Source organism: Camelus dromedarius, chromosome 5 (assembly GCF_036321535.1).
Source record: "Camelus dromedarius isolate mCamDro1 chromosome 5, mCamDro1.pat, whole genome shotgun sequence".
Taxonomy (NCBI): Eukaryota; Metazoa; Chordata; class Mammalia; order Artiodactyla; family Camelidae; genus Camelus; species Camelus dromedarius.
In genome coordinates, this window is record NC_087440.1 from 4,765,944 (window position 1) to 4,779,182 (window position 13,239).

Consider the following 13,239-nt stretch of genomic DNA (forward strand, 5'->3'; position numbering starts at 1 on the left):
TAGATCATCTGATACAGTCCATAGTAACAACATTTGCATTTGAACCCTTTTATCGTCTAATTCACTGAATGTTTGGTCTTCAGTGTTAGTTACAACTTAGTATAAACTGGGCACATTTCCATTCAATGGGTTAGAAGACCGGGAAGGACATTCTGAGGATGCTTGACTTATGATCTGAACATACCTCACCTCTTCTTCCTCTTCACTCTTGTGTTTTATTTTGAGTTTTTGCTTAAGTGGTAGACAAAATATTGATAGCATTACTATAACATTTTAATTTTGCCTTTTTGAAAGAAAACATGAAATGTTAGCTACTTGGTTATGTTACAATAATGGCTGTCATTTTTGTTTTTAATAAACTGACTTTAATGATCATTAATTGCATTAGTCATTACAGATACTCTTTTGGATGAATTTTTTAAACTTTTTTAGGAAGATGCTGAATTAATGTGCAGTGTCTCAAGAAACTGAGGTTCTATATTGGAAAACTAGCCAAAAAAAAAAAAAATCCTTTAGATTTAGCCTTGCCAGTAGAGTAGATACATTAAATTTAAGGTGTCTGGAAGTTGTGTTGCCTTTTTATGATATAAATTACTTTTTATTTTGAAGTGATTGATCAATATAATTTATTCTGATGAGTTTTATAGTCTTAAGTCTTTGAACTTAAAAAAAGTCTACTTTTTAAAATATTTTTAAACCATGCAGCATAATTTCTTATGTGGATTATTTGGTCCCTGCCATGGTCTAGAAATGATAAGTAGGCTTATGAATGGAGAAAGAGCATAGAATATATTACTTGCTGTAACTATGGACCCTCTAAAAAGGCTTAATAGTCAACACATTGCTTCAAAAAGTGGTGCTTTAAGTATTAACACTGACTTCACATGAGATGAAGTCATTCAATAAATTAAAGCATTGCCCTTCAGTATAAAACTTCTTACATATACCAGATTGAGCACCTATAACTCAACAGGAATGATATAAAACAACCATTTGTCAAGGCTACCTTCGTTTTGGTCTTTTAGTATCATTTGAAACAGAAGTTTCTCTACAGGGCTATCTGGAATAACCATGACAGTATTCTGTGTCTGGTCCCTGAGAACAGGGGTACACAAGGCCTTGCAGTGGTGGTACTTGTATCATAAATTGCTTATTGGCAGACACTGTACCTATTTTAATTCAGCAGATAAACAACTTAGATATTTTTAACTGTTTAAAGAATGTGCTGTTTACTGTAGAATGCTGATCTCCAAATTTTAACTTGATTTTCACTCTGCATTTGACATTGTAACTGTGAGTTCATGTGTATGTTATTCTCATTTAATTGGTATGTTTAATTTAAAATGAAACATTTTTCTCTTTCAGTGCATTTAAAATGTCACTTTATGTTTTGAAACCATCTGTTTAGTTTTTGAAATGCTGTCCTACAACCTCTGTGACTTGTTGAGGAACACCAGTTTTCGACGTGTCTCTTTGAACCTAACACGAAAGTTTGCACAGCAAATGTGCACTGTACTGCTTTTCCTTGTGACTCCAGAACTTAGTATCATTCACTGTGACCTAAAACCTGAGAGTATCCTTCTTTGTAACCCCAAACGCAGTGCAATCAAGATTGTTGACTTCGGCAGTTCTTGTCATTTGGGGCAGCGGGTAAGTATATTTCAGGACTTGTAAATTAAAATATAGAAATAAGTAGAACAGTGTAGGTAGATACTTGAAGTGTTATTAATCTGTGTACAGTTTGGAGATAATTACAGGATGGTTATCTTTAAAATGTAGCACTTGAATCACTTATGTTGATACTTTGAGGAGATACCTTTTAAATTGCAAACAGTAATACTTTGAATTAGAAGGTGTTGGTTTTTCAAAGTTTATTTTAAAAAATTACATGTATGCTAAAAGACTAAGAGAAAATAGGTGACAAATATGTTAAATATTAGGTGCTTTGTTCTAACTGTATTTCCCAAAGAGGGGTTTTAGTATAAATTTGGGGAGATTCCAGTACTAGAACATTGAATCTTTGCTATAAAATATTTCTCTAAATATAGATCCAAACAGTGTTTTTCCTCGAAAATAGATGGATTAAAAAAAAAAAAGCAGGTAATTTTGCATTATACATGGTAATACAGTGTAGAAGCTATGCAGTTGATAAACATCAACTTATTTTGACAAATAAGTTTAAATCCTTTTTTCCTTATATAAATTCTGACACATCCAAACTAGTTTCCTTCAGAGTGCAAAAAACAGACATGTCCATAGCAATAAGTAGGTTTGGGTGTAGCTAATTTAGGAAAGCATTTTTTCCCTAAAATTCTTGGCATTATGAAAGCTACGTTAGCAGTGTTTTGCATATAAAATAGAAGTTGTAGGTTATTCTCTTCTTGAATTAGGGTCACCATCTGATAATACTTTATTCATTTTAAGTGCTATTTCTATTTACTTGTAAGTATTTGAAACTACATTTCTTTAAAAAAAAAAAGTGAAAGCATAACTAACATTCAGATACTACTATTTCATACTGGCTTTCTATTTCTTGGTTTTCCAAATTCATGAAATTTCCTGTCCTGTCCAACTTTTTTCCAGCTTTTAAATATAGTGGGTTAATTTAATCATGAAGGTTTACGACCAATTAACAAGATTGTCCTTTTGTTATTTTTTGCAAATTATCTTATGGTAGTGATTGCTATAAATCATTGAAAATATTTTTAAAAATTGAAGGAGTAGGAAGCAAGGTTTGCAAATTTCAGATGCCTCTGAAAATCAGAAGATACTCTGTGGGATAAAGTATATTGTAAATGGAAAATACATGCCCATCTTGAGAGTTATTTGAATAGATTTTTAGTCTTGCAAAATGTTTTCCTATTTAAATCAAATCATATATTCTGTCCTAATGTCAAACACTACTATCCAGCCAAACTGACACAACTGTACCTTTAGCTCAAGTTTTAAACTGTGTGAGTATATCAGAATTCTCTGGAAGTCATTTACAGAGTAGACATGCGGCGGTCCTAACCTGGTTCTGCTGGCTCAGTGTTAGAAGATGGTAGGGCAATTATGTCTCAGCAGAAATTGGTCAGGGGATCCTGGAGCACAGCCTTGTGGATAACCTAACTGCTACTCAGGTAGCTGACCAACTTCCTTTCACAAGCTGGGAAATAAGACAGTGTCAGTAATAGAGAGTCTTTGGGGCTTAACAGATGCCACTGGCTTATAAAAACTTGGAAATGTAATACTTCTTCCTGGTCCCTTTGAATTAGAATTTCTTCACTCTGAGAAGCCCTTAAGGTTGAGTTTGAGCTGCTTGTGGAGGCAAAGCTTATTCTCAGAGACTTGGCTGGAGTTGTAGGTCGGGGCCATAGAAGCTTTCTGAGGAAGCAGCTCCATGCTGCTTGGCCACTTGGTTTGAGTGTTAAGTTTAGGAAGTTTAGTTACAATTTTGTTTCTTTCTTTCCGTTTTTAAATAAAACTGTCTTTGCTTTAGTGATATTTCTAGATGTAATTTCAAAATGGCTACGTGGAAATGAATTGATCTCAAGACATTCTCAGGTTACTTCGTTGGAAATAATACATTTCAAGATTTTCTTTTTCTAAGAAGTCTTAGAGCGAGGTGGACAGGACAGGGTGGAGAGGAAGTGATTAGTCTGAAATGACTCCCAGTTGAATCTCTGTGGCATGTTTCTAGGATCTGTCTGTGAGACTAGTATAGTGCTGATGTCTGAATTTTCAGTTACATTCTACTGAGTTTATTTGACCCTTAAATCTTTAGGTTAAATACAGTTTAACTGTTAAATTCATGGTAAACCAAGTGCTAGCCATAGCAGGAAAGAATAATTAATAGAGAAATAAATAGTTCTCAGTAATATTTTCTTCTAATAAGGCATAATTTTTGAGATACATCTCGATTACTAGTTAGGATTGAACTAAATGAAAGAGCTTGAATTTTGTGTATTTTGTATTTCACAGATTTAACCACTCCCTTGAAATGTTTAGTTCTTTAAATAACATTCACAGTCTAATGTTGAAACCAACAAATGAAACTATAATAACTCTATTTTTTTGGTTAATATTAGAGTATTGTTCTTAATCTAATGTTGACCACAATTTAAAAAAACTTATTTTGGCATTAATACTATTTTGAAATGTATTTCAGATATACCAGTATATTCAGAGTCGCTTTTATCGGTCTCCAGAGGTGCTGCTGGGAATGCCTTATGACCTTGCTATTGACATGTGGTCCCTTGGGTGTATTTTGGTTGAAATGCACACTGGAGAACCTCTGTTCAGTGGAGCCAGTGAGGTATATGATGGATTGCTTTAAAAATTCTGTTTCTGTTTTCATGGTTTTTTGTTTTTAACCTCTGACAGTGTAATCTTCAAGTTTTTTTTAGGAAAAGGTGTCTGTTTACCAGCTTAATCATTCAAGTGTTAGGTCAGTTTTGATTTTATCCATTTTTAAAATTTTCAGTTATATAATAGTGAAGTGTAGAATTATGAAATAGAAGGTGAGATCTTTCAATCTGCTGATGAAGGAGAATGGTAAATTAGATTAGAAAAATAAGTATTTTGGTATAAATTTTATTGATTTTTAAGTATAATAACAGAAAAAGATGATATTGAAGAATTGAAGTCCACCCTAAAAACAGTGTGAACGTCACTGTAAATTTTGAGGGTATGATTTGGAGTTAAAGTAAATGATGACCAGTAGGTAGGTTTGATGGATATTTGATCTCAATAATTTAGGGCAAATTAGGACTAGAGAACCTAGTTAGATCTACAGACTAATGTAATTCTTCTAGTCCCCAGGCTTTCAGTCTGTGTTCCTAGAGGACTGTTGAAAGTCAAAGGCAGTGCCGGGGAGGGGTAAGAGGGCAGGGGAGAGGGAGAGGCCAGGCTCCCTCACAGTCAGAGGAACTGGGCTTTCAGTGGTTTTTGAAACTATTCACTTGTGGAGTTCTGGGTTGTTGTTTGTTTGTTTCTTTTTTTTTTTAAAGAAAAGTTAAAAGTTGCAGATCATGATCAGTCGATTCATTTACACATGAGACGAGAAAGACTAATGAAATGCAATGACTTGTCCTGGGTTATACAGCTGTCAATAAATAGTGTCAGGAACCTGTCCCTTCTGCCTTCCTTTTAAGTCACTTCACTGTAGCTAGTGAGCTCCTGTTTGGCAGTAACTACCATAGTGTATATTTGTTTTTCTTTTAATAATAAATAATATTACCCTGTAATAGTACCTTTTCCATGGGTTTAAACAATATTAAGATCGCCTGAAACTTCAGTGGCTTCCACCTCACTCACGGTAAAAGCCAAAGTCCTTTGAGCAGCTTGAAGGTCCCTTACTCCCTCTGCTCCTGTTCCCTCTCTCCCACCGGTCCCAGCACATGACCTCCTGTCTGGTCTAGCCGCAGGCCCTGCCAGGCCCTTGCACTCGTCCTGTGCCAGGCCTGAAGTGCGCCTGCTCCCTCACTGCATTTATAATTTATGAATGAATGAATGAATTGATGAGCAGAAGTTGGATGTACTACAGTAGAAATGACAGGGTTTTTGTTTTTATTTTGAATACGGGTAGATCAGATGAATAAAACAGTGGAAATTCTGAGTATTCCACCTGCTCATATTCTTGACCAAGCACCAAAAGCAAGAAAGTTCTTTGAGAAGTTGCCAGATGGTACTTGGAACTTAAAAAAAACAAAGATGGAAAGTGGGTAAAACAGGGAAAATTTTTTTTGAGCCTTTATTTCTTTTCACTGAACTGTCTTTAAGCACACTTTGTATTTACTTGAAATCAGTGTTACAGTTAATTGGTTCCATTGGTAACTTAAGTATATATATTTTTTATAGTTTGACCTATACTATCTGTTATAGACCAGTGTTTGATTAATCCTCAGGGTTCTCTTTAAGGCTTCATTTTGAAAACTATATGTCAGTGTGTGTATATACTGCACGTTTTAAATATATATATATTTAAAACGTGCAGTATATAGTGCATATGTGCATATTGTAACAGTTCTACCTAATAAAACAAAAAATGAAAAAAATCTATATGTCTCTGCCTTTTGAGGCAGCCAATCAAATCGCCCTTCCTTGTTTCAATGGTAGAATCAGTAGATTTGACCTTTGTTTCTTATAGTTTGGGTGTACAGTGAAGTCACAGTTAACAGTAGTGCAGCTGTGAACAGTAGAAGTCATAATTGCAGTGAATGGCTTTTTTTTTTTTAAGTTGAGATGAGAGAGAAGGATTTTTGACTCAAGCAGTTTGTGACAAGAATATGAACTGACTGGATGGACCTTTGATAGATTTCAGATTCCCAGCTTGATGATGTGGCTAGCAGGAATCTCACATCTCCAAAATCTTTGGAAGTGAGGTTTTTAAAATGTTAGGTTTGTTTTAGTAATTTTCAGATGCCTAAACTATGTCAGTTTAAAAGAGTAAATGATGACAATTTTACATCTTGACTTACCTCCTTGTTTTGTATATCTGAAAATAACCGTATGTTTTGTAATCTAGTTTGTTTCTAGTATAAGATGGATATAATCTATAAACATATGATTGTGTGTGATATATGTACCAGACACCCTGTGACTGTAGTTCTGCATTTTTAGCACTTAAGAGGTTGCATTTTCGCTGGTTTTTATTTTGCCCTTGCATTTTAGCGATGCTGCCACCAGGAGTCATTTCCAGTGAACTGAAGGTGATGTTGTTTGCTGTAATTCACCTTCAGCTATGGAGTCTTAACTTTTAATATCAATTTTTTTTTAGAATATTAAAAAGAAATGTAGTTGTAGCTTTCACAGCTGATTTGTAACTTACTGCATTCTGCCTTATTGTCTAAAGTTTCAGGCAGTGCAATATCCGGCAGCTAAATGATACCTGCTCCACACAAAGAAAGGATGGAAAATGCCAAGCAGACATCCTGAGTCCTTTGGCCTTTGTCCACATAGCTTATCAGTCATGGCCCCTTTTCCCACTGAACCAGAGCACAGCCTGGGACTCCTCCTTAGCTTCACCAGCATTCAGAGTAGCTCCTACCAGTTGATTTTAATTAGCGTGGAGGATATGAGGCCTCTTTAATGTTTTTATCTCTCTGTGATACAGGCTTCTGCTTCTTTCTCCAATTTGAAGTTTTTTGCCTACTTCTGCTATTTTTTCCCTTTTTCTAAATGAAACATTCATCTCATTCCATTTCCCTAATCTCTGCTTTAGGAAAACCACAGTTAACTATGGGCTGTAACCTATCATTTCTCCAAAATTGGGCTATAATAATTATTATTTTAAATTATTTTGGGGGGCATTTCAAAAAAGAGTAGATAGATCTTTTCCCTTCTTAAAATTGGAAGTATCTTAACCTACATTTAATATATACTAAATATAGATTTTATGAGATTTTCCTTAGTTGCAATTAGCAACTGACTTAAGAAAATTAATTTTTAAAAGTGTAAAATAATTATTTCTCTTTAAACAAATAAACTTTTAACAACAAAAAAATCAAATCCATAACCAAATGATTACATTGTGACAGATGCACTAGGGGTTCTAACCAGAAGTATAAATAGAAGTGCATGCACTGTCAACAGGTATGTTTGTGTGGTTTATTTCCTTAGTGATTTTTATTTTTACTCTTAATTTCTCATTTTATGTTTCAAGAGTCCATTTTTGCTTCCTAGTAATGAAATTCATATTTACTATGTATTTTTTTCCTTTGGTGGGGAAGGAGGATGAAGAATTAAGACTGCAAATGATGCTGTTTTATTGAAGTATAATTTATATACAATAAGATATGCATATTTTAAATGTTCACTTTGTTGAGTTTTAACTTATATACAGCAGTGTATCCACTACCTAAAAGACTCTTTCCGCCACCTCAGAAGTTCTCTTGTGACCCTTTTCTGTCATCCCACCCTCTCTCTGATTTCTGTAATTATAAGTTAGTTATAACTATTTCATAAGCAAAATTCTTGTCAATGGAATCTAGTATTTATTATTTTGTTTTGTTCACTTAACAGACATTGTTTTTGAAGATTCATCCATATTGTTGTGTGTCTAAGAGGTTATTCCTTTTAATTGCATTGTAGTATTTCTTTGAATGGAAATACTGTAATTTATCTGTATTTACCTCTCAGTGGTTGTTTGGGTTGTTTCCAGTTTAGGACTATTATGAATAAGGCTACTGGGAACATTTTTCATAAATCTTTGTGCACATGTTTTTATTCCTCTGGGGTCACTACTTAGAAGTAGAGTTACCAGGTCATTAGAGTATATGTGTGTTTACCTTCACAAGAAAATACCAAATAGTCCCCCAAAGTCTTGTCATCTTATTCCCCCTACATGTGAGTGTTCAGTTGTATGACATCCTCACCATTTGATATGGTTGGTTTTTTTTTTTATTTTAGCCATTCTAATGGGTATATATCAGTTTCCATTTGCATTGCTTCGCAACTAATAATGTTGACACTTTTTCTTGTGCTCATTAGCCATTCCTATATTTATTTTGTAACAGTTTGTCCAGTCTTTTGCCTGTTTGTTATAGGAATGTTTAATTATTGAGTTGTAGGAGGTTTTTGTTAACATATAGTGTATATAAGTCTTTATCACATATATGTGACAACTATTTTTTCCCAGACTGTGAGTTGCCCATTTATTTGCTTAGTTGTAGTTTTTGATTAACAGAAAATGTTAATGTTGACAAAATAAAATTTGTCAGCTTTTTTTATGAACAATCTTTACTTTCCTCAAGTTTGTGAAGATACTCCTTTGAAGGTCGTTTGTTTTGATTCTAGCTTTTACGGTCAGAGTTCATGGTCTCTCTTGAATTAATTTTTGAGTATGGGATGGGGATATAAGAGTTGAAGTTCATTTTGCTCATATGCTTACCACTAAGTTGTTGATCTGATTTGGCACATTATCCAAAAGCAATCAATCTTTTGTGTGGGGATCTTTATTTGTACTCTGCTGTTTCATTGGCCTGTCTGTCCTTGAACCAGTGCCACATTGCTGATTACTGTGGCTCTATGGTAAGTCTCTAATTCAAGTGATATAAGCCCACCCACCAGCTCTTCTCTTCTGTTTCAAAATTGTTGGGTTTTCCCCCCTCTAGGTCCTTTCTATTTACATAGTAAAGTTTAGAATCAGCTTATAAATTTGTATATAAAGTCCGGCTGGAAGTTTCATTAGGATTGCACTGAGATTCCATTCAGGAGAATGGACATCTTAACAGTAGTTATTCTTCTAATCTATGAACATGGTTTATCCATTTATTTAGGTCTTAAATTTCTCTTAGCATTTTGTAGCATTTAGTGCAGAAGTCTGGCACTAAATTTGTTCAATTTATTTCTAAGTTTTAAATTTTGGGGGTTAAGTGTCATTATTTTTAAAATACCATTTCTAATTTTTCATTGCTAATATGTAGAAATACAGTAGATTTCTGTATATTGACTTTCTGTCTTAACACCTTGCCAAATTTACCTATTTGTTCTAGGGTTTTTGTTTGTTTGTTTTTGGGATTCTGCAGACTTTTGTTAAATAATTATGTCCTCATGAATGAACAGTTTCATTCTCTTAATCTGTATACCTTTATTTCTTTTTATTTTGTTATACTGACAGGATCTCCATATACTGAATAGTAATGATGAGAATAGACATTTTTCCATGTACTGAGCCTTAAAGAAAAGTCATTCAGCATCGGTGACATTAGTTATGTATTTTTCATAGCCCTCTATCAAGTTGAAGGAGTGGTATTTTTATGTTTAATATTTTGAGAGGTGTTTTTTAATTTGTTTTTTTAAATCATGAATGGGTTTTGAATGGTGTCACATGGCCTTTCATGTATCTGTAGACATGATTTGAAAGCTGTTTGCTTGGTTATAATTGAGGTACTGGGGACTGAACCTAGGACCTTGTATGTGCTAAGCATGCACTCTACTACTGGTCATATGATTTTTTTTCTGTTTTGTGGTGAAGTACATGAATTAATTTTTGTAATAATTCAGCTCATGTTGTGGTAAGCCACACTTACTCTTGGTATACTGTCCTGTTACATGTTGCTGGGTTCAGTTTGCTGGTCTGTTGATAGGAGATTAGTTTCTTTGTAGTTAAGTGGATATTTGTTTAAAATTTTGTAATATTTTCATTAAATTTTGATTTTAGGATTATGCTGGTCTCAAAACTATTGGGAAGTATTCTTTCCTGATTTTTTCTGAAAGAATTTGTATAAAACAGGTGTTATTTCTTTTGTAAATGTTTAATGGAGTTAGTGGAACTTATCATGACCTGGGATGTTCTTTATTGATTGTAGTTGACGTATTTTGTAAATATATAGCTATTTTTGAGTCAACTTGGGTAGCTACATATTTCAAGAAACTTGTCCTTCTCATCTAGGTTGTTGGATTTGCTATAAAATTACCCATAATACTTCATAATTGTCTTTTTAATTTCTGGAGGATCTGGTAGTGATAGTCTGTCTTTTATTCGTGATATTGGTCATTTGTGTTTTCTTTCCTTTTTTCTCTATTAGTCTTGCTTGTGGTTTATCAGATTTGTGAATTTATTAATCTTTTCAAACTACTGGCTTTTGATTTTTCTCATACTCTTAGTCTAATTTCTTTCCCATTGATTTTCCCTCTGTTACTTCCTTTTTTCTCCTTACTTTAGGTTGACTTTGGTTTTTTCAAGCTTCTGAATGTGGAAAAACTTTCTTCTTTTCCTATAGCTTTTAATGGTATAGATTTCCCTCTAAGCACTGCTTTAGATGCATCCTACAGCTTTTGATATGTTTTAACTGTCAGTTTTTTGAAATGTTTCTAATTTCTCTTGTGATTTCTTTATTGGCTCATTATTTAGAATGTTATGTAATTTCAAAAGTCCAAGGATTTTTAAAGATATCTTATTTTTACTGATTTCTAATATAGTAGCATTGTGGTCAGAAAACATGATTTTACTCCTTTAAAATCCATTGAGACTTGTTTTATACATAGCATGTAAGCTGTCTTGGTGTGTGTTTCATGTACACTTATATTTGTTTGGTGTAGTGGTCTATAAATGTCAGTATAGGTCAGGTTGTTTGATACTTTTCTTTACATCCTTACTTTGTATCTTTGTATATTTGTTCTATCAATAACTGAGAGGAGTGCATAATCTTCAGTAATACTGGATTTGACTTAATCTTATCTTAGTTGCTGTTTGTTTTTTGAAGCTCTCTTAATAGGTATACCCGTTTAGTATTATTAGGACTTAGTGATAAATTCAGTCTTTTATCCCCATGAAATATTTCTATCTCTACTGATGGTTTGTCTGTACGTCTACTCTGTCTGATATTACTATAGCTGTACCAGCTTTCTAATTCTTACCATTTTCATAGTATATATTTTCTACCCTTTACTTTAAACCTGTTCATGTTTTTATATATAAAGTATGACTTGTCTACAACATGTAGTGGAGTCATGCTTTTTAACCCAATCAGTATCTTTCTTTCACAATGAATATTTGGCCCATTTAGTATTTCACAGGTTTGGATTTTAGACTGTTGTCTTATTTGTGTTCTGTTTTTCTTCTCTGTTCTTTGTTCCCTGTTCCTTCTTTCCTGACTTCTTTTTTGAGTCGAGTACTTTTTCATATTTTATTTCATCTTCTCTTACTGCCTTTTTAGCTATTCCTCTCTGTGTAATTTTTAATGTTGCTTATTATATGCATTTTAACTTGGCAGTTGACCTTAACAGGATATTATATCACTTGATAAACCATGTAATAATCGTGTGCCGCTATCTGACCCTTCCACGCTTATCATCATGTAGCGCTTGTCATAATCCTCATGACACATCAGCTGCTTAAGTTAAAAAGGACTTTTTAAGGAGATTTAAAAAGACATAAAAAATAAAGATAATAAAAAGTTCTTTCTTTTTTACCCATATAGTTAGTTCTTCATTTCTGCAGTTCCTGATTTCCTTCTGGTATTATGTTCCTTCAGCCTGAAGAACTTCCTTTAACTTTTTGTGTTATAATGAATAAGTTCTGTTGATTAATTGTCTCACCAGTTGTTTGTCTGAAAATATGTTTATTCACCTTTATTTGGGGGAAGATACTGTCTATAGATACAGACATTTCAATGGATATAGAATTCTAGGCTTACATTTCGGCAGAAGAGAGTGATGGTATAATATTGTTTAAAGATGTTAATGATTTTTTTTTTCTGTATTACATTATTTCTAAAGAGAAGTCATTGGTTTTACTAAGCATTGTTCTCTTTATAAAATATTTCTCTTCTTCCTGGCAGGTTTTTCTTTTCTTTTCTTTTTTTAATGTTTGAGTTTTCAGCAATTGACTATTAGGTCCTTCTGTATTGTTTTCTTTACATTTATTTTCCATGGAGTTTGCTAAGTTAGATCTGCGGGTTGATCTCTTTCCAGTTTTTTTTTTTTTTAAATTAATGCTTAGACATTATCTTTTCAAATGTTCTGTTTCACTCTTTCTTCTAATTCTCCAATTAAATGTATGGTGCTCAGTATTATCTCAGAGGTCTCTGTTCGGTTTACTCCTTTTGCTTTCCTTTTGTGTGTTAGTTTGGTTAATTTTTGTTAGTTTAGTTGTGGGGGGTGTTGGATGATTCTTTTTGCTTTGTCTTCTAGTTCACTATTTTAATTCTGCTGAATCCAGTCTGCTGTTAAAAATCATTAAATGAATTCTTCATTTCTGATACTGCATTTTTTAGTTCTGAAATTTTCACATTTTTATTTACCTTTTTTTTAATAGTTTTAATTTTCTCTTCTGAAACTCCCCAACTGTCCACACATGTTATCTGCCTTTTGAACTAATTTCTTCTTATCATGGTTATTTTTAAATGCCTTTCTGCAAGTTTCAACATTTGGGTCATTTATTTATGTAGGTTTTCTACTATTTTTTTTCGCTTGATTATGGACCCAGTTTTTGTTTCTTATGTCTGTAATTTTTTAAATGTGTGCTGGACTTTGTGTATTTAAGAACAGTTGAGGTGGAAGTGAATCTTGGTTCCCTGTAGAAAGAGGCATGCCTCTCGCTCTCCAGACCATGAGTGTGAAGAGATTGAGTCAATTTCTTTGTAGTTTTAGCTGAATCTGGGCTTTGTTTGTTTTGTTTGTTTAACTTAGATTCTATTCTCCACTGTCTTCATAGGTTTTAAACAGTGTTTGTGGAGACTGGAGCGATCTTTTATACATGTTGAACAGCCAGCAGCCCATTCCTAACTACTTGTGCTTCAGGGCCATCTGTGC

General features: G+C 33.4%; 1 protein-coding gene across 1 annotated transcript in view; it reads left to right on the forward strand.

Moving 5' to 3' along the window:
- Window positions 1–13,239, forward strand: part of LOC116151596 (dual specificity tyrosine-phosphorylation-regulated kinase 1A) — a 59,869-nt gene that overhangs the window by 36,554 nt on the left and 10,076 nt on the right. Inside the window, 5 exon segments of the mRNA XM_064485511.1 lie at window positions 1,366–1,399; window positions 1,401–1,650; window positions 4,151–4,297; window positions 4,706–4,709; window positions 5,570–5,701. Of these exon segments, the coding sequence (XP_064341581.1) occupies window positions 1,366–1,399; window positions 1,401–1,650; window positions 4,151–4,297; window positions 4,706–4,709; window positions 5,570–5,701 (567 nt within the window).